Source organism: Lynx rufus, unplaced genomic scaffold, assembly GCF_022079265.1.
Source record: "Lynx rufus isolate CCGP_SWC_20201006 ecotype Redwood Valley unplaced genomic scaffold, mLynRuf1.p SCAF_8, whole genome shotgun sequence".
NCBI lineage: Eukaryota > Metazoa > Chordata > Mammalia > Carnivora > Felidae > Lynx > Lynx rufus.
In genome coordinates, this window is record NW_025814896.1 from 133,970,502 (window position 1) to 133,997,439 (window position 26,938).

At 41.2% G+C, this 26,938-nt stretch overlaps 1 protein-coding gene across 1 annotated transcript in view; it reads left to right on the forward strand.

The window, feature by feature from the left end:
- The first annotated feature begins 887 nt into the window (after nucleotides 1-887).
- YWHAQ (tyrosine 3-monooxygenase/tryptophan 5-monooxygenase activation protein theta) overlaps nucleotides 888-26,938 on the forward strand; it is a 38,728-nt gene continuing 12,677 nt past the window's right edge. Inside the window, exons 1-2 of the mRNA XM_047068602.1 lie at nucleotides 888-973; nucleotides 1,366-1,722. Of these exons, the coding sequence (XP_046924558.1) occupies nucleotides 1,429-1,722 (294 nt within the window). The 5' untranslated portion in view covers nucleotides 888-973; nucleotides 1,366-1,428. The remainder of the gene's footprint in view (nucleotides 974-1,365; nucleotides 1,723-26,938) is intronic.

Consider the following 26,938-nt stretch of genomic DNA (forward strand, 5'->3'; position numbering starts at 1 on the left):
GGGAGAGAAGCTTAGGTTCTCAAGGATCCTCTCAAAAATAATACCATAAAATAAAACCCATATACACATATAACAATGTGGGGAAAAAACATGTGTTCAGATGCATAACCTGGAAAGACTAGAAAGAAATATAAGAGCTGCTTTGGGCGGGGAGGGGTGTTTAATGGGTGTTCTTCTCCAAATATCCCGAATGTCATTTCCCATTTTAAAGAAAATCAGAATATCTGGCCATTGCCGGAGAGACCTGCTTGGACTTTCCTGGGGGTTTCATAAGGGAGTTTTCGGTTTTAGGTGCCTGTCTGAAAACTCGAATTAATCATGTAAAGTCATTCTTAAGCCACCTTCTCCAGGAACGAATTCTTCTTTAATGGGGATGGGATTATTTCCAATTCGCAGCTCCAATCGCAACGTCATTAAAGGCTGGGTTCAGTGTGTGGAGCTCCAAACCTTTGTCACGAAAAGGAAGGTGGCGGTTCAGAAAGCAGCTCGTGCAGCGGTGCCGCAGCAGGAGACGCGGCCACCGCAGGAGAGGTGGTGCGAGCCTCCCGCTCCCGGGCCGCACCCACAAGTGCTGGGGGTGGCGGGGAGGATGAGGGGAGTTGGTAACAGCATCGCCATGGCAACAGTGACGTCCTTTTACCCTGGATCTAATTGGAGGAAACCCCGTGGCCGAAGCCGCAGCCTGCCGGCCAACCGAACTTGCCCAAGCCGACCCACCCTCCTAGCCTCCGCTTCCCCTCCCGCCCCGCCCTCTTTGCCCCCTTCCGCGCGCTCAGTGTTCATTGGCCAGCCGCGGGGCTGGAGGCGGGACTCTCGGATGCAGCTCGGCGCGTCATTGGGCGGTAGGAGGGAGGGCAGCCGCGCGGCGGCCCGCCCCTCGGCTCCGGGGTAGGCTGAGACGGGAGGGTCCTCGGCTAAAGCCAAAAGCGGATCAAAGTGGTGGGACTCGCGCCGCGGCCGCGGAGACGTGAAGGTGAGCGCCACGGTCGCCGCTGGCCCTCCTCGGGCCTGGCCGGGCTTGAGGGCAGGGCGGGAGGCCGGCCCCCGGGAGCGGCCGGCCTCGACGCCGCTCTCATCAGGGGCGGCTCTGGCGGCAAGGTGTCGGCCAACGGCCGCTTCCATCTTGGGCCGGGCGGGCGCGGGAGCGGCCCTTCCTCCTCCCCTCGCCGCGGGCCGCCTCCGCGGGGCGCCCCTCGGCCTCCCGGGCGCCGGCGGGGAGCGTGGGCGGGGGAGGGAAATTCAACTGGGCGGCGCGTGCGGGGACGGACAAAAGGGGCGGCGGGCGGGCGGGCGGCCCGGGGCGGCGGGCGCATTGTCTGACGGCGCCGCCCCCGCCTTTCTGTCCGCGCCCTCTCCCGCCGGCAGGCCGTCCGCACGCCTCCTCCCGATCCGGGTCGGTGCTCGCCCTCGCTCTATCTCCCCGTCCTCATGGAGAAGACGGAGCTGATCCAGAAGGCGAAGCTGGCCGAGCAGGCCGAGCGCTACGACGACATGGCCACCTGCATGAAGGCCGTGACCGAGCAGGGCGCCGAGCTGTCGAACGAGGAGCGCAACCTGCTCTCGGTGGCCTACAAGAACGTGGTGGGGGGCCGCAGGTCCGCCTGGAGGGTCATCTCGAGCATCGAGCAGAAAACCGACACCTCCGACAAGAAGTTGCAGCTGATTAAGGACTATCGGGAGAAAGTGGAGTCTGAGCTGAGGTCCATCTGCACCACGGTGCTGGTGAGTCTACCCTCGTCGGGGTTGGGGGTGGGGGGGAGGAGAAGGGGCGGCGGGAGCCGGGGAATTGTGCGTCTGGGGCGCCAAGGCCCTTTTGTGTGAAGCCTTTCATTGAGAATTTCATGGGAACGGGAAAGAAATGTGGGCCGGGGCTTGCCTAATTGTCCGCCGACGTGTGGAGGGTTTGAGCAGGTTAGCGTTGGCCTCCTTAATGCGTTTAGTTCCTGAGACTCAAAAAGCTGCTTTTCCAGGGGTGAGCAGATCTTTGCCCAGATGCTGGGTTGCTTGCTACACTGTGTAGCTTCGAAACGTCCGAGTAGGTTTGTGCGAGACTGAAAATCATTTCTAGGCTTGCAGAGGAGATCTGGGCACCCTTTAAAGGTACGGAAACAACTCACAGACTCCAGCCTTTTTGCGCGGAGGTGCCGATGGAGACCCTGTGTGAATAGTAGGTTTTCCTCGTAAACCTAGCAGTGGAAATTTACTTAGAAAACCTGAACAGATACTTCGTTTTTCGGGTAAGAGTATCTGCTGAGCTTTTCCGTGTAGAATGGAGGGGGTGGGGAGAGTTCGGGAACTGTGAAAAAGGTACAGCTGAATCTAAAGAACAAAATGTGCTGATAAATTTCGGTATTTGGTGACGTTTTCTGGCTATCATTTAGTTACACTTCAACACTGATGTATCGAATCAAATTCATTTCTGGTGTGGAGCGGGCGAGCAAAGCTTTCCAGGTTTTGAACTGTCCAGTTTTAGCAGGGGTGGCAATTGGGTGGAGTAGGGGACTGCTCTGATTCACTCTTATTAGTGAGAGAGAACATTTTTAGCTTTGTCATTGCATGGATCTTTTGGTCAATAACATAAGTTTTTAAGTTTCAAATGCCAGTGTTGTATCCTGAAGTGGTTTTTTTTTTTTTTCTTAGTACTACTTTTACAAAAGGCTTACTGATTTTTAACGTTTTAGGTGGGCTTTGAAAGGCAAGCATGCTAGATGGATGATTGATTATTCAGGAGGGCATAGAGGGGAAAATGCCTCTTTCCTTCCCAACCTTCTCTTCCTTGCCTCATCAGATCACGTGGGCAGGATTTTTTTTTTTTTTTAACTTCTCTTTCTAATACAAATAATGGTTGATCTGGTCAAAATCATGGCTGATGGAGAGAGCAGGTAAAGGAGCAATGCAGAACGTGCACTTTATGTTATATTTCTAGATCTCCTTAGCGTCCACACTCTGCCTGGCATGGAGGAGGCACTTTAAAAGCTTTTCGAGGGGCGCCTGAGTGGCTCAGTCCGTTGAGCCGCTGACTTCAGAGGGTTGGATCCCTAGTTGGGCTCTGCTGACAGCTCGGAGCCTGGAGCTTCGGGTTCGGTGTCTCCCTCTTTTCTCTCTGCCTCTCCCCTGCTGGCACTCTGTGTCTCTCTCTCTCTCTCTCTCTCAAAAATAAATCAACATTTAAAAAATAAAGTAAAAGCTTGTTGAGCCGAATTGCTGCTGTCTTCGAGAAATTTGCCTACTTGAAAGCGAAGGTAGACTTGAATAGCATATGGTGATGGTTACTGACGACATTGACTCTATTCGCGAAGGAAGACTCCTACAAATCCGTTGTGTGAAAAGGAGCAGCTTTTCTACGAATGTAGTACTTCGGTGGCTCTCGCAGCACGTTTGTCTCTTTCTGTTCAGTTATTACTTTGCACTTTGTTAGTTACCTTGCGGCAATTTAGAATTATCCCAGAGCTTTTCCTGTTCCCGAGCAAGTGAACTGTGGGCCAAAGGGATATTTGTTTAAGTTTGTGGTTCCTACAGATTTGGTTTTTATGATGGCACGAGTAGAGGAGAGTTTTGTTTGGTTGATAAGTGACTTGAAAGAGAGACCAGGGATATTAAAGCAGACTTTCATACGGATCATTTCAGTAAGAGAGAACCCCAGAAATGAGGACAGTTTTTTTTTTTTTTATGCCTAGTGAAATAGAAGAGTTTTAACTTGATTAATTGGAGACACCAAGGTGTAAGGAAAATATTTTTATTAACAAAATGACTTGACAGACTAATGATGACTTGATGGCTAGCCTATAAAGAAATGCTGGGAAAGCCCGTCTTTAAGTTGGCAACTGTATTTGAGGGTTTGGTATGTGCAAGGCACTTTGCTAAGCAGTGTGGGGAAGAACAAAGCTGAGAACCATAGATTTTGTCTTCTGATAATTCATGGTAAGGAGTGCATATGGGCAATACCCAAATATATAATTTCCCTAAGAGGGTTATGAACAAAATGCTACATAGTTCAAAGAAAACTGAAACCTCAGGAAAAAAGCCTCACAAAGCGAGGTTTTTGGAGTGAGCTCTGGTGGAGGAGCATCTGCAAAGGGAGGGAGGTGGGAACTCCGTACGACAATGTCATGGTTTTCCTCCTTTGGTTGACAGTGGTGGAGGCATTGATTTTTGAATGGGTGTTGAAGGCCCTGCGTGTAAGCAGCATCTAGAATTCATGGTTTGGGTGCTAATTTGTAATCGAACTGATAGGTAAGGAAATGATAGACTAGGGAGCAAGAGTCTGATGACTGATAAATTAGTGATTTAATGTCGAGTCTATCAAAATGTGACGAGTGAAACAAGAGGTTTCCGAACATGGGTGCTATAACAAGATTTTTCTCTTTTTTCCTTTGTTGAACAGGAAGGGAATTTGGTGTGGAGGAAGTGAATTGTTATAGAAGGTGAAACTGACTTGTAGAAGACTATTAAAAGAGTAACCTGAACAATAGAATAGACAAAATTTTGGCCCTAAATAGCAGACATTTTCAGCCTCTTTCCCTTTTTTTTTTTTTTTTAATGTTTATTTTTGAGAGAGAGAGACACACATACACACAGAATGTGAGTAGGGGAGGGGCAGAGACAGAGGGAGACACAGAATCCGAGGCAGGCTTCAGGCTCTGAGCCATCAGCACAGAGCCCGATGCGGGGCTCGAACCCACAAACTGAGATCATGACCTGAGCTGAAGTCAGATGCTCAACCGACTGAGCCACACAGGCGCCCCAACCTCTTTCCCTTTTATAGAGCAGTAGGTTGGGGTGGAATTATTTAGACTATTTAGTCAAAATGACCATGGTGGACAATTCTTTAACTTTTTAATTTTATTTTTTGTTTTAAAAAATCTTTTTAAACATTTGTTTATTCTTGAGAGAGAGAGGGAGACACAGAGCCCGATACGGAGCTCGAACCCATGGACCCGAAGATCATGACCTGAGCTGTAGTCGGATGCCCAACCAACTGAGCACCAGGACCCATCTTGTGATAAACACTATATTGAGAGAGGATACTGAACTGTAGAGGTAGAAAAAAATGTTAAAATCCAAATGAGTAATTGAAGGAGCAAAGGAGAGTAAGAGGGCCCAGATGGCCAAGACCAGACTCTATTTAGAATCTTAGAGAAGTTAAAGATTTCACCAAGTTACCTGTCTCTCGGTTTGTGAAACTGGAGGGTTGGGCTAAGTTTCTGGGGTCTCTTCTCATTCTAATTTTTGGGGACTATGAAGTTATATAGGTCATGGCTATTCTTTCTACCTCTGTTCTGACTTTCTCTGAACTCTAAAATGAGTAATATTTAAAGTCCAGGTCGAAGAGCATGTCATCGACAGTGTATGAAATGTTGGAAGAACTAACAATAGTGAAATGGTTGCAGGAAGAGGGGGTGCATGAGTTGCTGGTTTATTGGGAATAGCAAAGTTTAAGCAAGAAAGAGTAGTAAGTTGTATGACAACCAGGCATGTGTGTAAGGGTCACCAAAGTCTTCTGGGACTTGGGAACAAAATCTATCCTTTACAGAATCAGTGACCTTGGAGAAAGAACAAGACACTCAGAATGTATACAAGATAACCGCTATCTCAGACAATCCTGTGTTGTCCTTCTGCGTCAGTGATCTTTTAGTAGACTAATTTTAATAAGCTGCTTCAATGTAACAATAATAACAGAAACTAAGGTGTATGTAAATAACAATCATTTAAAATGGGATATAGAAACTGAAAGTTGTCCGTGTCTAAAAGCAGTGTAGCCTTAATTCAGTAATATGCTTGAATTTAGTTAAGGGTTCTAAATTAATCTTTTAATGAAAATTTGTGTTGGTTATTATTTTGAAGTAAGACTGATAATATTACTCTTGATAGTTAATGAATCTTAGCCTAATTTTATTGACATTGGAAAAATTCTGGGCTCTGGAATCAGACGGACTATTTTTAAATCCTTATGCCATAGCCTTACACAGTTTTGACCGTGGGCAAATTTCTTAATCTCTTGGCCTGTTTCTTCATCTATAAATTGGTGATAACAGTGCTTGTCTTAATAGGTTTGTAGCTAAAATAATAGCAAATAACTGACATTTATTGGACACTTACTGTATATTAAGCACTGTTTTAAGCATTTTATACTCACTTTGTTCCCGTAAGTTGATAGTATTATTTCTGTTTTAAAGTTAAGAGAACTTAGGCAAAAGGAAAATAACTTGGTCAGTGTATCACGAAGTTAGTAAGTGGTGGAACAGGGATTTGAACCCAAGTAGTCTGACTCCAGTGAAATTGAATGGAACTCATTCGGCCCTAAGTACAGTGTAGCTGACTGAAGATTACAGTGTGAGTCTTTTTTGAGGCATTTGTACAGTTTGATATGAGCCATTATGTTTGTAAGTTGTGAGGGAGGGAAGATAGATCTGTGGTGGACAAAACACTCTGAGGCTATAATTTTGAAGCCCTCTTTATATGCAGGATATTGCAATAAAATTCTAAAATTCTTGACTCTTGCATCTTTTGTTTTTAGATTGTTAGCTCTTTGAGCCAAGAATTGTTTTTTGAAGAGTGAAATGGAAAGGAACGTTGTACGTGCAGACATCCAAGGGTAAAGTTAGATCAGTGGTTCTCAACCAGGTGAATTTAGCTCTTAGGGGACATTTGGCAAGTTCTGGAGATAGTTTTTGATTGTCAAGAATGGAAAGGAGGGGTGCCGCTAACATATGAGTTAGAGACCTGAATGCTGCTAAGCATCCTTTAATGCACAGGCAAATCCACAACAACAGAATTACCCAGCCCAAAGTGTCAGTAATGCCAAGGTTGAGAAACTGTGGACTGGATCATGAATAGAATGAGCAGTATTAAGTTGATCTGGATTGTATAATGTCTGTCCTTCGGGTCCTTATTAACATGTTGGCATCTTGTCAGAAGCCTTTGTCTAGAGTTCAGTCATTTGTGTTTTTTCTCCTTGTTACTATTGTGTGTGTGCTGTTTAATTCTAGAGTTCACTTTTCTGGAACTTAATCTGGTGTCCTGTATTTTCAAGGATACGCATCATGGGTGCCTCCAAAGCTCTGAGCTTTGCTCTTTGAAAAACTTGGCATAGAAGAAAAAAAGATCCAACTGAAATTATAGTGAAATTTATTAGGAAGAGGTGATTAAAACTGATGAATGGCAAATATTCCCCTCTCATTCATAACTGCCACATATAGAATATATATAGCAGTGCATATCCACAGGTGGTTCCAGGCTTTTAAACCCTTGGTGTGTGTTTATTTTAGGATGTTACATAATTATACTGATGGCTTATTGAACATTTAGGTTGTAAGTCTCACGTATGGTTTTACTTATAAAATGGTACCATAGCATGGGATTAGTTAATTCAAGGTGCTTAACACTTGGGAGATCTGCTTAATCATATTGATATTGATGTTCCTGTGTGATACTTCTCAATACCGGCTTTTGTGTTTAGCTCTGTTTTTTTCAGAGTAAGAATAGAAAATATCTTTATACCATTGACTCTCTAGGTTTTAAGGAAGGGTAGTAGAGAAGGCATCATTTAAAGGATAGGAAGAGCTGGGGTGCCTGGGTGGCTCCGTTGGTTAAGTGTCTGACCTCAGTCGGCCATGACCATGAGGTAATGATCTCATGGTTCTCGAGTTCAAGCCCCACTTTGGGCTCTGCACTGACAGCTCAGAGCCTGGAGCCCACTTCAGATTCCGTGTCTCCCTCTCTCTCTGCCCTCCCCCACTTGTGCTCTGTCTCTCTCTCCCTCTCTCAAAAATAAACATTAAAAAAAAATTTTTTTTAAGATAGAAGAAAAAATAAATAAAAATTATAGTTCATCCATTGCTACTTTAAACTCTTAATCCGTAGGTAAATCAGTGATGAAGTTTTCGTGAATATTTCATGATAAATAATTTGACCAGATTTGAAAACACTGTTTGCATTTTGAAGTATTTCAAGACAAAATGATGTTATATAGGACTTCAGAATAATGGGTGGGGGTGTAAATAAAGAGTGGCTATGAATCGATATAAGTGCAGCTGGCTTTAATGGGAATTCATTATACTATTCTTTCTTGTGCATGTTTGAAATTTTCCATAACTGAAAAGGTTTTCCCCTCCCAGAAATACCACTCCCTAGGTATTTACACAAGAGGGATGAAGACGTAGGTCCAGAAGAAGACCTGGACAAAAATCTTTATCCTAAAAGCAAAAATTTGGCAGCAATCCATTAATAGTAAAGTGGATAAACTGTGATAATATATATATGGTGGAATACTGCTCAGCAATAAAAAAGGAATGGACTGTTGATATACACTGCAATATAGACAAGTTTCAAAAACATGCTAAGTGAAGGAAGCTGCATGAAAAAGTACATTGTGTGATTCCCTTTATATGAAACTGTAGAAGAGGCAAAAGAGTAGTCTGTGGGTGAAAAATCAGAATAGTGGCCTCTGTGGGAATGTAGGCAGTGATTGACTTGACCAAAGGGAACTTTTCGTGGTGATTATGATGTTCTTTATGTTGAAATTGGTTGAAGTTCCACAGGTATATGCGTCTGTCAAAACTCAAAAAATGTACACCTACCATTTATGCATTTCATTGTATGTAAATTTTGGCTTCAAAAGAAAAAATGAGTGAATGTATGTACTGATATCTTCGGTTTACATGCAAACTAATAGAAATGAGTGGATATGTGATAGAGCAAATATAATAGGACAAAAGGTTAATGGTAGAATCTGGGTGGTGGGTATAGAGGTGCTCACTGTAATTGGTGGTTGCCGTGTATTAGGGGTATGACATTCCCCACTGTTGTGGTTGAATGCCTTTAAAACCTATAGCAAGAAAAAACAGTGAAACCTAGGTCTTACTGATGTCAAGATACGAGCATATATAGAAAAGTATTGATACCTACCTCAGAGAAACGGACTGATAGACTTGGCACCAAAGGGGTTGTTTTTATTTGGTGATGAGTGTTAATTAGATTGGAGTTATGGGGTACAGTGGAAGATTTACATAATTGACCGATACTCTAGGGCAGTGGGTTTGTTTGTTTGTTTTTAAGTAAACTCTTTGCCCAACGTGGGCTCAAACTTACAATCCCAAGACCAAGAGTTGTATGCTCTACCAGCCAGGACAACCACACCTACCTCTAGGGCAGTGGTTTTCAAACTTCTTGGACTCTGGACACCTTTGCAACCTAAACACATTGTGGAACCCAAAAGCTTTTGTGGAAACTATTACCTAGAGATGTTTACATTATTAGAAATTAAAAGTAATTGTTTAGAATACATTTGGAATAATAAGCCTCTTAGTTAATATAATGTGTGGTTTTTAAGATTGTGGTAAAATATATATAACATAAAATTTACTATTTTAAGTGTACCGTTCTAGGGCATGAATTACATGTATATTGTGCACCCGTCACCACCAGCCATCCCCAGAATTTTTTCATCTTTTCCAACTGAATTCCCTGTTCTTCCCTTCTCGCAGCCACCATTCTTTCCATCTGTGAATTTGACTACTTTAGATACCACATATAAGTAGAATAATAACTTCTAAAAAGAAAAGTAAATAGTGGCATTGCTTTACGTTCTGTGTATTGTAATGTCCCATCTCTTGTAGCTTCTAGAAAACACTCATTTAAGAGTGACAGTGAGAAAGCAAATAGCATCTTAGTATTGTGAAAATGGTTTGACTTTGTGCCTTCTCCCCAAAGAGTGCAAGAGAGACTCCTAGAGGTCCCCAGATCACACTTTGAAAATTGCTACTCTGGGGGGATTCTGCCTTGAAACTTGCTAGTTGTCATTGTGATGAGTGATTGAGCACTTTTCTGAGTAGTTGAGTCCATATTAATTCCTGAAAAATGAAAGAACTGGTATTTTGGAATGGCTTCTGCTTCCTTATATTGAGAATGTTAATGTAAGGTTAATATAATCTCTGTCTTCGCTCTGATCTCTCAACCCAAAAGCAGAGTTGGCATTAATGAAATATGTAGATAATGATCTTTCGGAGTTGCTTGCATTTAGCTTTGAAAGTTACACGGCTTTGGGGTGCTTGGGGGGGGGGCTCAGTTGGTTAAGTGTCCGATTTCGGCTTAGGTCACGATCTCACGGTTCCTCAGTTTGAGCCCCCATTGGGTTCTCTGCTGCCAGCACAGAGCCCGCTTTGGATACTCTGTCCTCCTTTCTCTCTGTGCTTCCTAGCTCATTCTCTCTCTTTCTCAAAATAAATAAACTTTAAAAAAAAAAAAAAGCTACACAGCTTTTGAAGACAGGTTAGTTGTGAACCAGCATGGTCCAAGCATCTCAAAAAAAACCTTTGTCTTTCACACAGATCTTCCCAATCCATTTTACATTTTTTTCTATCTACATGAGCTGTATTCCATGATCTCTTCATCCTCTGGACCTTTTACTCTAGCTGGGTTTGGCATAATGTGGTACTAAGTGTGTGTCATAACCATTCCTTAGTTTAGTGACTGTGAACATTGTCTCTCCTGTATGTTTGCCTAGGCTTTACTTGCAGAAATGGGGAAACGGTGCAGGTGGTGAGAACGTGACTGTGAGGATTTCTAGAGATTTAATGTAAGTGCTTTCTTCTTAAAGGGCAAGCTTAGATTGCTGTTTATAAATGTCAGGGTAACTGGGAATTAAGTGAGAAGGTACATGAAAATACTTCTGAATACTTAAGAGTGTGATACTGATGTTCACATCACACTTTTTAATGGTCAGGTCACTCTTGGCCGGCGTTAGTCCTTTAGAATTAGTACTCTCACTTCGCCTCTTGTTTTGCTCAGTCCAAGCCATTACTTGAACATAGCTCAGAAAAGTTTTGCTCTTTAAGAACTATAGTATTAGAGCCCTGCCGTTAACACACATACATAAATGGTGTTTTGACCTTTCTGCCTGGTATTATTTCCACGTATTGAGCAGTATATTTTTTAGACCTTCAATGCTTGTGCTGTCTTCTCATAATTCTGATAGACTAGTGAAGAGGTTGGAAAGGTTACAGTAAGGGTTTATGCATCTTTTAATCAGAAAATACCCTAGATTATTTGGAGGCTGGTTACAGAGACCATCTTGGTGATGTCAAAAACTTAGAGTTTGGCAGGATTGAATGTCCCATTAATATCATTATGTTATGTGGAAGTTATTTTTAATGTAATTTAGCTTTTACTGTATTTAATCTTGTAAGTATAATAAACATCCAAGGACCGACATTTGAAATGGGAAATTGTGTAGTATGTTGAAGTGACTTCATATTGAGATGAGAGCATTTATCAAACTACTGATGGTCCCCAGAAAATTTTTATTTCTTCCTCCTTTCCCATACCTGCCAAGATATTTGAGGTAGAAAAAACTCGGGAACCATATAATTAGAGGAATGATCAAGAGAGTAACAACTTGAGTAGATGAGGGGAAGAAGCAGAGGAGTGTGCCTTGGCTGGGCTCAGTGGCTAAGTCTAAGAGTAAAGAAGATATTTAAAAGGCAGTGTTTATTCGGCAAATTTCTTTTATCTAAGGGCATTTCATTTATTTTGCACAGAGATTAGACTATAATTAAGAAAATGGCATTTTTTATTATTTTATTTCTTGTCACCATTTTTTCTTTATTGCTGTATTTAAATATGGCAGAGTGGAGTGCCTGGCTGGCCCAGTTGGTAGAGCATGCAACTCTTGATCATGGGGTCGGGAGTACAAGCCCCACATTGGGTGTAGAGCTTACTTTTAAAAAAATAATTAAAAGTGTGTGTGTGTGTGTGTGTGTGTGTGTATGTACGTATGTATGTATGTATAATTCAAATACTGTAAAATTCGCCTAAAGTATATGATTCCGCAGTTTTTAGTGTATTCACAAAGTTGTGCAATGCCACTACTGTAATTTTGGAACATTTTCATCATCACAAAAAGAAACTATGCCTGTTAACAGTTACTCCCCATCTTCCTTTCCCCCAGCTCCTGAGAGCTACTAATTTACTTTGTAATTCTTTTTTTTTTTAATTTTTTTAATGTTTATATATTTTTGACAAAGAGACAGAGCATGAGCAGGGGAGGGACAGAGAGAGAGGGAGACACAGAATCCGAAGCAGGTTCCAGGCTCTGAGTTGTCAGCACAGAGCCTGACGCGGGGCTCGATCTCACAAACCCTGAGATCATGACCTGAGCCGAAGTCAGATGCTCCACCGACTGAGCCACCCAGGCGCCCCTAATTTACTTTGTATTTCTGTAGATTTGCCTATTTTGGCCATTTTATCATATAACTGGAATCATACGCTCTGAGGCCTTTTGTGTCTGACTTCTTTCACATAGCATAATGTCTTAAAGGCTAAAGACTTAGCCATGCCTTTTTATGGCTGAATAATATACCATTGTATGAATATACTACATTTTTATCCCATTATCAGTCTGTGGATATTTGGATTCCTTCCAAATTTGACGATTTCAAATAATGCTACTGTGAACATTCATGTACACGTTTTTGTGTGAACATGTTTTCATTTCTCTTGAGTATATACCTGGGTCATGTGCTAATGCTTTTTACGCATTCGGGGAACTACTAGAGTGCCTGAGCGGCTGCACCATCTTAAACTTCCACCATCGTGGAATCTGCATCCTCACCAGCAATGCTAGTGGGTGGGAAGCAGTATCTCCCTGTGCTTTTGATTCACATTTTCCAGACGATTAATGGATGTTGTATATGTTTTCATGTGCTTACTGGCCATTTGTGTATCTTTGGGAGAATTGGCAGTTCCAAATCTTTGCTCATGTTTTAATTGGGTTGTCTTTGTTAAGTTGTAATACTACTTTATATATTGTAGATGCTGTGCTTTTATCAGTTACAGGATTTACAAATATATTCTCCCATTTTGTAGGTTGTCATTTACTTGCTTGATAGTGTCCTTTGAAACACAAAAGTTGGTAATTCTGATGAAGTCCAATTTCTTTTTTTTCTTAGGTTGCTTGTGCTCTTGGTGTAATATGTAAGGAACCATTGCCTAATCCAACGTCATGAAGATGTATACTTATGTTTTCATCTAAGACTTAAAATATCTTAGGTGTTGCATTGAGGGTTTTGGTCCATTTGAGTTAATTTTTGTATATGGTGGGGGGAAGGGGTCCAACCTTCATTTCTTTTCATGTGGTTGTTCAGTTGCCTGGCACCATTTGTTGAAATGCTAGTTAATAGATCCTTTTTTTTTTTTTAATTTGTTGATTTTTCAAATTTACAAATAATACAAATAGATGGTTAAAAATTCAGTTCTTACGTAATGTCTCGGAGATACATTCATGTCAGTATACATAGATTTTGTAACTTTTGATAGTTCTATGTTACTTTATTGTGAGCATTACCGTACTTAATTTGACTGGTAACCTAGTGCTGGACATGAGGTGGCTTCCAGTTTTTGTGACTACATAGTGCTTGCATGACTCTCCTTGCCTTCAGGTCTTCGTACTTAAGAGTTTTGAATAATTAATATACCCTTGGTTTGAAATTCTCAACTTAAGGAAAAAATAGTCAGAAATGGTTTGGCATAAAAGTTCACTTAAGGAAAACTTGTGACTACTCCGTCCTTAAACTTGAGCCAAATTGTTTACCCAAAGTACTCCATAGTTTGTTTCTATCCCTCTACTTACTGCTATCCTCACTTGTAAAGCTTTCCGTCTACCATTTTTGTATGTTGAAATCACACCTACCCTGCAAGATAATTTAGGTGCCCCTGCACTCATTCCATAGTCGGTTACAAATTATTGTTTATAATACTTTCAGATCTGTTTCCTTGCACTACTCCATGTGCAGTTATGGATAGATGAGACATGTGTTTACCTGTAGGAAAACTGAAGCATATTAATTTACATACTTACATAGCCAGTTAGCTGTGAACTCAAATTCAACTTTTATAGAAAAGTACCCTTCCTGTTGTCCACTGCCTTTTATCATAAAGCCTTCCTTTACAGGCCACGTTCATCTGAGGTCATCTCTCCTTTCTCTGGATTCTCTTTTGTCTGGAAGTGGGGAGAATTGGGGCTGTACACAACCATGCTCTTCAACGAGAGCAGCTCCCATTTATCTTTTGATACATACTTCTGTTTAAAAAGAGTTGGGGAAGGAAGTAATTATCGATTGGTAAGATATTCAACTACTACCATGTTAAAAGAAGTCCATTTTCCTTAATGGGACTTAGGAGACCTTCCAGTTTTTCTCGAAGCCTCCTTTCTCACTCTTCCTTCCCTCTGTGCTCCAGCCACATGGAACTACTTTCCTGTTCTCCTGTATTGTGAACTTTCTTACTCTGGCTCTAATGCTCTCCTCTGTGTAAGAATGTGTTATCACATTTACGTAACCTTTTCTTTCTCACTAGGCCTAGTGATGAGGCCCAATTCCATAGGTAGTGTCTGGAGTTTACCTGTGTCCTGCCTTCTTCTTGTGGCTGCCCCCAAAATAAATTGTAACCAGTTCAGATCAGTATTGGCAAGCTGTAAGGGTATGTAAGAATAAAGACTTCATCTTTTTTTTTTCCTCTCTATTTTACTAAGCACTACTTTATTTTTCAAGGTTATTGTTTTGTGCTGTACCCAGTAGTTCAGTAGAATATAATCGGCAACCTACATAAATTTAGTTCCAAATGTAGAATAATCTCCTTACCACAGTCTCTTAAATTCCTGTTGACTCTGTTCTTCCCTTTGTACCCTATGACAGCTATCTGATAGACGGGAGCACTGTATATAATATAGCAGCAGAGATAAATGTATGTGGCACGGGTTAGCTGTTGATGGGAAAATTAGTCTACAAATAATTATATAATTTCTGTGCTTTAGAAATGGCTTAATCCAGCTTGTCGTAGACTTACAAAAGACAGAGTTCATGGGGTGCCTGGGTGGTTAAGCCTCTTGAGCATTTCACACTTGAATTCGGCTCAAGTCATGATCTCATGGTTTGCAGGATTGAACCCCGCATTAGGATTGAGTGCACTGTCAGCATGGAGCCTGCTTGGAATTCTCCCTCTCCCCCCCCCTTCTCCCTCCCCTCCCTCCCCCTTCCCCGCCTGCTCCTCCTGTGCTCTCCCTCTCAAAATAAATAAACTTAAAAAAAAAAGGCAAAGTTTGTATAAAAGTACACCGGTGTCTTCAATAGTATAAGCTATGAACTATTTTTAGTAGTTTTCCTAGGAAATCTCAAAACTTGACTCATATACTAAGCTAGCAAGGCAGTTTTGACCTGATTTTAATTACTAGAACATGCTTTCTATTAGAGATCAAGATGTCTGTCAGTACCAAACTTAAGACTTGACTTCCTGTTTTGTTTTGGTATTCCTTTTTTTTTTTTAAGTTTATTTATTTTTGACAGAGATAGAGTGCGAGCATGAGCTGGGGAGATGCAGAGAGAGAGAGGGAGACACAGAATCCGAAGCAGGCTCCAGGTTCCAAGCTGTCAGCACAGAGCCCGACGCAGGGCTCGAACTCACGAACTGTGAGATGACCTGGGCTGAAGTTGGACGCTTAACCGACTGAGCCACCCAGGTGCCCCTGTTTTGGTATTCCTTTTAAGGAAACCTCTTGTTTCTCACTATCATTTTTCTTTTCATTTGCAAATCAGTGGCTAGAGTAGTTTCATATCAGTAAATTGCATAGTTTTCTAAGGGGAAGGAAGTGTAGACGTTGGTATTAGCCTTGGTTCTTTTACTAGCACTGATATTTAAATGTTGGTAAGTTGTGGTTGTGTATGTGTCATTGTTTCTTATGCAGATTGACACATTTGGAAAGTAGTGTTAGTACTACCAGCTGGATGTATTAAACTGTCATTCCAAACCTGTAGGTCTTGGCCAGAGAGTTGAGAATCTTTGAATAGAAGGTATACCATTCCTGTTAAGGCAGCTCGGCATCCAGCTGCTAAAATGTGAGGAAACAGCAGACAGGTCAGAGATGAAGGACTGGGCATTACATTTGTTTCTAACATGTGGATTGGCTCTGCTGCTTTGTGTGAAGCGAAGTACAAAGACTGTGCGTTTCCTTTGCTATGCGCACATGGCAGTTCACACACATCCCAACATTTGTTAGAGGCTAAAACTTTGTTACGTGTCTTCACCACGAACATTCTTCTACAAGAACAACATTTTACTGGTTTGGGGTTTTCTAAAGTACTGATTGTTTAGGGGAGCAGAGGAGGTGCCCTGTGTTCATAAAAAGGCCATCTTGGCCCCTAAAAAAAGCACCACTGTGCTGTAGCAGGTGTTGATAGCAAGACTACTGTCACTGGTAATCATTTTTCCTCATTCATGGGATGGTGGTGGCTGGAGATCTGATGGACCAGGAGAAAGAATTTAAAATATTTGGGGCAGAAAGATAGGTAAAGTTTTTTTCTTTTTATTGCGAGCTCTGGGTTTTTTTTTCCTGCCTTTCCCCTTGCCTGTTTATTCTCTGGTTTCTAGCTCCTTATTTTCTTTTGCCCACAAAAATAATCAACTGCTTGACTGCTTGGACCACTCTGGCTTACTTTTTGCTTTTATTATAACCATAGTGACACATATCCCTTTGGGTCTGAAGAATCCATATTAGTTCTCTATGATAACAATTGGTCATGACAGAAATCATATTATTTTGATTTCTTAATTTGACAAATATCTCAGCCAGTGTTGGATTTTAGGTCTGTTACTTTTAGAATTATGTTTCAAAAGTTTGAATACAGTTGGATTTTAGTTTAACACTACAGTCAGCTCTTTCTCCCAAGAATGCATGTGCGCATTCATGAATGCCCTGGGTTTGTATGACTTTTAATAAATAGTAACTGTTGCTATGATGGCCCAATAACAGTTTTGCAAGGATTCCCCACTGCCACCAAAATCAGGATAAGGAAGAGTTTGTTTGGCAGGGGCACCAGATGAGTAAAAGCGTAGTGGACATTGACGGCCCAGGGTTTGTCCCCTTGGCCTTTTGGGCTCCATGTCTCATTTGTTGGCAGTCTGAGAGTGGAACTGCAAAAACTGTAAATCGATCAGAGAATAATATTAATTGCCTACAGACCAGTTTACAGGAGGAACCAAACTCAGCATTAGGAAATTGCTTGGTGAGCACAGAAATCAACAAAAGGCGATAGTTAGATAATCTTAATGACTAGTTACTCTGACACCTGCTGCATCCAGCCTTGGTATAGGTGCTTTGGTTTTGGAAGACTGTGTTCATGGACCCAAGTACCTTGTCACTAGTGCTGGAGATTACTTGGTGTTTGCTTTTTCACTTTCTCCCCAGTACCTGCCGTGTTACCAGCTTCTAACATAATTAGTGCCGATATGTTTGGCTTCAGGTATATGGGAGGTGCCTCATTATTGCTCGGTGCTTGCTCTTCCTGCTGTTGCAGGAATGGTAATCATAGAAATAAGGTTGGGCCTCAGTCAGGACAGTGCTTCCCAAATGTTCTTGTGTTATGATACACAGAAAAACCATCTTTATATGCCACACTGGGGAAAATGGATTCCCCCCCTCCCCCCCAGCTCACCCTGCTGCTGAGAGGTTCAGTATCTCTTTACCATTTATATTAGTTGAAATCTATAGGTTAGAGTCTTATTCTGGAGGATGGTGAGTGCTAGGCTATAAATTCATTCTTTCTTCAGCAGGCCATTGGGATTTTTGAGCAAAGGATTATTAATATATCCAGAATGGAATTCAAGGTTAATCTGGCAGCAGGCTATAAAATGGATTAGAGAAAGACAGCCCTAAAGCCTGATAGATCAGTTAGGTGATTGGATTAGTTGAGGTGAAATGATACGGTTAACTTGGATGATAGAAATAGGAATGAGGCTTGAGAAGATCAACATGTAGACGCAGAGAGGGCTTGACAGCTGGTGGTAGGATGAGAAAAGCAGAGTGAAAGTCAAAGGCAGTGCTGATGGACCTGGACCTGGGTGGCTAGGAGGGGGAGGAGGATGGTGGAATAAGGAGTAGAAATAAGGACTGTAAGTATAGTAACAGGTTTGGAAAGACATTTACTTCTGTTTAGGACATTTTGAGGTCTAGTAGATACTCATGTTTATAAATGTATGAGGACGCTCAACCATATAACACTACAGAGAAGTTGGGAGTGTGGATGGGCTCGTAGAAGGAGTTGGTTGCCTTACCTCCCTGAGTTTAGTGCACTTCAGAGTATGGCCTTTAGCTTTGTGGACTCAAACACACTTCAGGAATAGATCCACACCAATCAAGTTCAATGTGATTGGTGTATAAAACCAAGAACATTGGGGTGCCTGGGTGGCTCCGTCAGCTAAGTGTCCGACTTCAGCTCACGTCACGATGATCTCATGGCTCGTGGGTTTGAGCCCTGAGTGGGGCTCTGCACTGACAGTGAGGAGCCTGCTTGGGAGTCACTCTCTCTCCCTCCCTCTCTGCTCCTCCCCCACTTGCTTGCTCTCTCTCAAAATAAATACACTTAAAAGAAAAAAACCAAGAGCATTATTCGTTTACAGTGAGGAATAACTGGCACAAAGATTGCAGTACTTGTATTGGCATGACCAGTGTGTTCTCTTTCAGTGGGCAGATAGACTCACATAGGAATCAAGTCATCGTCAGGAAGTTGCTTAGTAAATGTGGCCTCCTGATGAGTTCCGTGGCTGCTCAGGTGTATAATGGCCATCGTCTCCATGGCAGGGCATGGGTTTGTCAGTGGGTTGATGGACTATAATTCACACTCCTTAGGCAATATATTGGATTGTTTTCTTCCGTGTCTGTCCCTTTTCTGTGTCCATGTCTCTCTCTGTTCTTTCTGATCGACTCCTCCTTATTTTTAAAATATATTTATTTTACATACTGTCAGATTACAGGCGTTTTGCATTTTTATTAATTTGCTATTCAAAGTTTTGTATCAAGTCTAGACAAAATAAAGCCTTTGGTGGTGTATAGTTAAGGAGAGGGAGATACATGTTCCCAAAGTATACAATGCTTATTGGTCTGAGGTTTCCAAATGAAGTCTTAACTGAGGTAAAATTACATCCATGAGTTTAGGTGACGAAATACCAGAGGGCCTGGGGAGTAAGGCCAAAGGAAGCATTAGGATGACACCCAGGTTTCTAACTAGGGCAACCAGGTGCTTTTGCTAAGAAAATTGAATAGGGGAAGAGAATCAACAGTAGACTGTGTTAGCAAGGCAAATTTAATTTTTTTTTTAATGTGTAAAGTTTAAAGTCTCAAAGGCCTGTCCAGGGGGACTTGTGTGTGTGCGTGCGCATGTGTGCGTAGGAGCACTTGCTCAGTCTGGTTGTGAGAGAAAAATACGTGTGGTCGTACATGGTCATTGAGGCTTATGTGTCACATAGTGTTCTGGATCAATTTGCATGAACTCACTTAATCTTCATGACAACCCAGTGGAGTAATAGAGATTGGCATGAACTCTGTTTCACAGGTGAATAGACAGGTTTAGAAGTGGAAACGTTAATTGCCCAAATAGGTAAAGGGCAAATCTGTGGGTCATTAGCATGTAGATGTTGGTTAAAATCATGCCAATAAATACCTCAAATGAACCCACACCTTGTCAGTTACCTTAAAATGGTAGTGAGCTATTGAGATATTTGAGATCTTTGATTATTCTAATGAAACCTTTCTTCCTGGTAGCAAATTAATACTTGTCAGATTTTAGAAAGTGTAGTCAAAAAGGCAGACACTTGTTGAAAAAAAAGATAACCGTACTTAAAAATGTAGGGGCTCCTGGGTGGCTCAATTGGTTAAGCCTTCTGCTCTTGACTCTTGATTTCAGTTCAGGTCATGATCTCACGTGAGATGGAGCCTTGGGCTCTGTGCTGACAGCACAGAGCCTGCTTGGGATATTCTCTCTCTCTCTCTCTCTCTCTCTCTCTCTCTCTCTCTGCCCCTCCCCCACCCCACCCCCCCCCCCAAATAAATAAGTAAACTTCTAAGAAAAGGTAGATAATCCTCTAAAAGAGGGTTGGGAGACACATGTCCTTTTTATAACCAACTCAGTTCTTTGCACATGCTAAGTACAAAAGAAGTTCTGTATTTCTAAATAATCCAATACAACCCTCTGCGAACATGAGGTGTCACACGTGTATTGCTATTCAACATGTTGTAATAATTTTGTGTTGTTACGGTTTTAGGAAAGTGGAAACTTCACAGATTAAGACCAAGAATTTTTCAGTTACTTGAAATTTCAGTTACTGTAATTATTCTAACTGGTGACTTCTCTTTTATTCCATTATTTCTTCCTTCCCACTCCAAAAGGGTTTTTTCAGTAAAGGTCTGAGTGGGAACTTCTCTCTTTGATAGATCATTTATTTTGCACCTGCTTTTATATGGTACTTTAATTGGTTGAGGAATTCTGACTGACAGTTGTTTTTCTTAGCACTTGGAAGATACTTGATTGTTTTCTGATGAAAAATCAGCCTGTCGGTCATATTGTTGTTTCTTCCTTGATAGGTAACGTGTCCTTTCTCTGGTTGCTTCTAAGAATTTTCTTGTCTTTGGCATTCTTCATCTTACCGTGCTGGTCTAGGTATGAATTTATGTTTATTTTATCTTGCTTGGGTTCAGTGTACTTCTCTACTCTGAAGATGGTGTCTTTTATATTATAACTGGGAGAGTCTCAGCCTTATTTCTGAATAGCATCTCTTCTTCATTCTTTCCCTTCTCTGGAATTCGTATCACATGTTCTCTTAAACATCATTTTTTAGGCATCTCTGTAGAATTCTACTTGCATCTATAGACTTATCCATAATTTTTTTCATCTTGGTAGTTATTTGTCCTCTGCTTTGATTAGTTTCTTAAAGTAAGCCTTCCGTTTTACTAATTTTCTCTCTTTTTTAATTCTAAAAACCTTTCCCCCTCTTCCCTCACTTCCAGGCTGCCTTTGCTTAATTTACTGTATCCTGTTCTTCCTTCTAGCTTCTGTTCCCTCCCCCCTTTTTTAAAAAAATATTTTTGCTTATTTCAATCAAGTGAAAGTGTCAAACTTCTACAAAGATAAAGAGAATGTTGTAATAACCCATTTCCCAGCTTTAACAATTATGAATTCTGTTTTGTTTATATCCCCACCAGAAACACTCCTCTGCCTCCATTTGAAGCTAGTCCTGGGCATCATCTGTTTGATCCATAACTATTAAAATGTAGGTCTTGAATCATTTTTAACATACTTATTTTAGGGGCGCCTCGGTGGCTCAGTTGATGAGGCTTCTGACTTTGGCTCAGGTCATGATCTTATGGTTTGTGAGTTCAAGCCCCTCGTTGGGCTCTCTACTGTCAGCAGCACAGAGCCTGCTTCAGATCCTCTGCCCCCCTCTTTTCTGCCCCTCTCCTGCTGTCACACATGCACATGTTCTCTTTCTAAATAAATATTTATCATACTTACTTTATGTTTTATTACACACTGTCGTTTTTTTTTTTTTTTTTCAACGTTTATTTATTTTTGGGACAGAGAGAGACAGAGCATGAACGGGGGAGGGGCAGAGAGAGAGGGAGACACAGAATCGGAAGCAGGCTCCAGGCTCTGAGCCATCAGCCCAGAGCCCGATGCGGGGCTTGAACTCACAGACCGCGAGATCGTGACCTGGCTGAAGTTGGACGCTTAACCGACTGCACCACCCAGGCTCCCCACACTGTCGTTTTTTTAAGTTCTTCAGGTTCTAACCATCCCTTGTTTGTGTGTTGATCCCGTAGAGTGGATCTGTCCCTTGAGTAGCTTTGTTGTTGTTGTTTTTAACGTTTATTTATTTTTGAGACAGAGAGAGACAGAGCATGAAGGGGGGAGGGTCAGAGAGAGAGGGAGACACAGAATCTGAAACAGGCTCCAGGCTCTGAGCCATCAGCCCAGAGCCCGATGCGGGGCTCAAACTCACGGACCCTGAGATCATGACCTGGGCCGAAATCAGACACTTAACCGACTGAGCCACCCAGGAGCCCCTGTTGTTTTTAATAATATGGATGTAGCTTTTTCCATGGGACTTGTGGCTGTGCCTTGCATTTGTAGAAGTAGCTTTACACAGTCAGTGCTTTTGGGGATTTGTTTCTTCTGGGCACACTAAGCTTCAGCTCATTTTTACATACATTTTCAGCTCGTGGATTCACACATTGTGTATGAAATAAAAAGCTAAATAAATAGCACCTGCACAGAACATGGGTTTGAGTTTCAGTGTTTTATGGGACACCGCACCCACCTGCCAGAAAACCCCAGGAAATAGCTTTCTTGCTACCTTTCAGCGTTGATAGGTTTTTCTAGGGTCCCCAATTCTGGCACACACCACTCTCCTTGCGTTACAAACCTTGACTTTTTGCTCTTAGTTTCGTCTTATCCAGCATTTCGATGTCTCCTTTTTTCTTTTGGAGCTCTTGTAGTTTTTCTATTTTATTTGCTTCTATTTAGCGTTTTGATTATTTTTAGAAGGGAAAGTCTGTTCAGTCTCACTGTATTGCCAGAATCAGAGCCTTTTCTGCCCATCTATTTTAAGGTGGTGAGTCAGAGATTTCTTAAGTACTCCACTCCACCATACTAAGAGTGCATGAGTGTGTGTGTGTGTGTGTGTGTGTGTGTATTTTAGTCTGTGGTACTGCTCTGCAAGTAACATTTAAAATGTGTAACCGTTTCATGTGGTCAGTAGACAGTACATTAAACACACATTCAGACTTGCATTTCAGTTAAAAATCTTCTGTCCTTGTATTTTATTTGGGCTAAAATTGAATAGTCACGTTAACTTGGACTTCTCATACTGAGAAGTATTTTGGTTATATTATATATGACTTAATGTAATAGAAAATATGAATAAATGCCATTTAATTGCCAGTCTTTAAATACATGAAACTTATATGAGATACATCTGGGAAATGAATCCATTAACGTATGAAGAGTTCTTACAAGTCAGGAAGATGGCAAAGGACACAAATAGAGTGTTAATAGAAAAGGATACACAACTATTTACTTCATTTATAATCAAGAAAACTGCAAACAGAAGCATGATAATCTATTCTCCCCTTACTAGATTGGAAAAGAGAAAAAAGGATGTTCCCTGGGTTCAGAGGATATTGAGAGATAGAAACATTAATAACATTGCTAGTGAGATTATAAATAATTGAAATCACCTGGGTGGCTCAGTCAGTTAAGCATCCGACTTGTGCTCCAGTCATCATCTCGAAGTCCATGAGTTTGAGCCCCGTGTCAGGCTCTGTGGTGACAGCTCAGAACCTGGAGCTTGCTTCGGATTCTGTGTCTCCCTCTCTCTCAAAAAATAAAGATTAAAAAAACAATTTTTTTTTTTAAATAAATTGGAATCACCTCCAGGGAGGACAGTTTAACAATTTATCCTAAGGATCAAGTGTACATTTTGTGCACTGTTGGAAATATCCAAAGATTTGAAGCAATTTAAATGTTCATCAGTGGAGAGTATTTAAACATTTATAGTGTGCCCCTTTAGTGTACTACTGTGCAGTTTTAAATATATGGATATGGAATGATCTCAGAGGGATTATATGGAGATAAAAACAGGGTACAGAATAGTGTGTAGTGTGGTGATATGAGCGGGGTGGGGAACATGGATTTTAAATGTGTAAAAAATATCTGGAAGAATGTATAAGAAACTGGAGGAAGGAAAGAACCGGATGGAGAACCCAGGGGAGGGAGAGAAACTTTATTTAACATTTTTGAATTTTCTGGGATGTACATGCATTACCTCTTATTTTAATGGCAACCAGAGTCGTCTTGTGTGTGAAGAGAAGATACAAATAAGGAAGAATCCTGTGGTGTTGATTTGAATTGGAGATACTAGTATGAGGTCATGATTTAAAAAAAAAAAAAAAAACGTTTCCTTGAAGGAGCAAAACCGTGATATAACAGAATAGCAAGACTATTATTTTTCTGTAGGAATAACAGAGGGTGGTTAACTCTTGCAGTTATTACTTTGATGAAAATAAAGAATTAGAAAAAGAAGTGCGCACTGCACCGTTTTGAGGTAGTCCTGTGCGCGAAATCCTGTTGCTCTTGCACCTGTTCAGCACGCTTCTGTGCTATGGCCTGGGCTCATTGGACAAGGAATGAGTCTCACTGTGTGATAGGCACTGTGCTACATGCTTAACATGCCATATGCAGAATTTTATGAATGAAAAATGGCAAGAAAACGTTTTTATCTAGAGGTCGACCTGCTTAACAGATTGCTCTTTGACTTAATGCCTTAATAATAGCATAGGTTATTAAAACTTAGTGAATATTTTGTTTATTTTATTTTTATTTCACCTAGGCTTTTGTTTCAGATTTAAATTCTAGTTAGTTAACGTAGAGTGTAATATTGGTTTTAGGAGTAGAGTTTAGTGATTTATCACTTACATATAACACCCAGTGCTCATCACAAGTGACCTCCTTAATGCCCATCATCCATTTAGCCCACCACCCCCCCAAAACACCCCTCTAGCAACCCTCAGTTCTCTACAGTTGAGTCTCTTATGATTTGCCTTCCTCTGTTTTTTTTCCTCCTTCCCCTTTATCTGTTTTGTTTCTTAAGTTCTACATATGAGTGAAATCATATGGTATTTCTCTTTCTCTGACTGAGTTTCACTTAGCATAGTATACTTTAGTTCCATCCATGTCATTGCAAATGGCAGGATTTCATTCTTTTTGATGGCTGGGTAATATTAGAGTGTGTGTGTGTATGTATCTGTATCTATATTTATATCTACCACCTCTTTATCCACTCATCAGTCGATGGACATTTGGGCTTCTTCCATAGTTTGGCTATTGTTGATAATGCCGCTGTAAACATTGGGCTGCATGTGCCCCTTTGAATCAGTATTTTTGTATCCACTGGGTACATACCTAGTAGTTATTTTGCCTATTTTATAGAAGAGGAAATGAAATTAAGGAACTTGCTCTAGATGCAGACTCTAGAACCAGATTATCAATCTAGCACTCATTCCATTGAGGCGTTCGAACGTAATTCATGATGAATATTATGAAATTTGGTGCCTTTTTTTTTTTTTTTAATTTTTTTTTTCAACGTTTATTTATTTTTGGGACAGAGAGAAACAGAGCATGAACGGGGGAGGGGCAGAGAGAGGGAGACACAGAATCGGAAACAGGCTCCAGGCTCTGAGCCATCAGCCCAGAGCCTGACGCGGGGCTCGAACTCACGGACCGCGAGATCGTGACCTGGCTGAAGTCGGACGCTTAACCGACTGCGCCACCCAGGCGCCCCAAAATTTGGTGCCTTTTAAAAATGTTCTTGTGATTTGGGAGTTTTTTCTTTTGAAAAGATTGCCACCTTCAGTACTTTCCACCTATTTGTGCAATTGTACCTTTGTGCCACAGACTCCTTCCTTCGGAGTGCCTTCTTCCCCCATGCTTTCTGCCTATTTTTGTAAAATCGTATTTACCCTTTAAGACACGGGTCACTTGATACCTCAAGAAAAACTTGTAGGGACGCCTGGGTGGCTCAGGTGGTTAAGCATCCGGCTTCAGCTCAGGTCATGATCTCACGGTTCGTGAGTTCGAGCCTGGTGTTGGGCTCTGTGCTGACAGCTCAGCCTGCTTTGGGTTCTGTGTCTCCCTCTGTCTCTGCCCTTCCGCTACTCAAGGCTCTGTCTCTCTCTCTCAAAAATAAATAAACATTTGAAAAATAAATAAAAAAGAAAAACTTCCAGTTGCTTAACAGAGTAGTTATTTCCTTATATGAGCTCCCATAGGGCTATTATATATATATATACACACACACACACACACACACACACACACACACCATTGACTCACTCATTGTTTCTGAACAAGTGTAGGGAAGGCAGCACATTGAGTGAACAGAGCTCAGTGACACTAGACCTCCCTTAGTACATAGACATACAGTCTTGGGTCATGAATGTCCAGCTGCTCACTCATTTAGGTAGAAAATTGTTTTACAATTATCTGAGGCTAAGACCTAATTTTGTTTTATTAACTAGTTAAACACAAAGGGTTCCCCCCCCCCATGGTTTTAATGTATACAAAATTAACCAAGAATACAACTACTATGTAAAAGTCAAGAGAAGATTTTACTTTATTTTGTTTGTGATGACTGGTTAGACTGTTAGTGATACTTGTACAGACTGTGGAAGTCTGTATCTGAAGGTTCTCATATTCATGGTGATTTCTTAGAGGCAAACATCTGGCTGTGTTATGCTTTACACTTTAGGCGTATAAACATTTACATAGGGAAATACATACTGTTTTACTACAAATTGCTTTTATTTCTCCCTTGTCTTAATGTATATTAATGTAGATTTTAAAATTATGTGTAGACATATTACCTACTAATTTCATTTTAGGATAGTTAGGGACGTGTAAAATACTAGTTATGGAAGGGATTATTATCTGAAAGGATAATTGAATAGAGGAGGAGGGGAGCGGCAAAAGTATTAAAGTAAAAGCTCTAAAATTTAGGTCAGTATTGTTACTAAAGATGCTTTGGTTTCATTTTTTGTCATTAATGAGGCTGATATTTATAGTTGGTTGTCCAAATTTGCATCTATTCAGTTGACAAATGGGTGATGTTTAAAAGAAGAAGTTCAGAGAAAGAACTAGTTACATGGCCCCACCTTCGGTTGTCAGTGCGTGCTTAAAAGTTTTAGCACCTTCTGTGTGATTGTTAAAGGGTCTGGCAAGAAGTTTAATCCCCTAACTTTTAGTATTGAAATAATACTCTGAGCTGTGACTAGGTGTCTGCAGGATGATTGGATATCTTCAGAAATGGGGTACTTCTTAAGAATGAAAGAGATAGCATTGTAACTGTACGAGACAGCAGGCTTAAGCCAGGCAAACCAGGACATAGGGTCACTCTACTCCTCTGGTACAATTTACTAAAACTTTTTTTTGTTCATTTGTAGAGGTTTGGGATTTGCTACAGGTTTGAGTAAAGAAGGTAGGGGCCTGAATATAGGCATTGCAACTTGAGTTTGAGCTCTTACTGATCTGATCTGCCGTGTGATGTCAGCTAAATCACACAG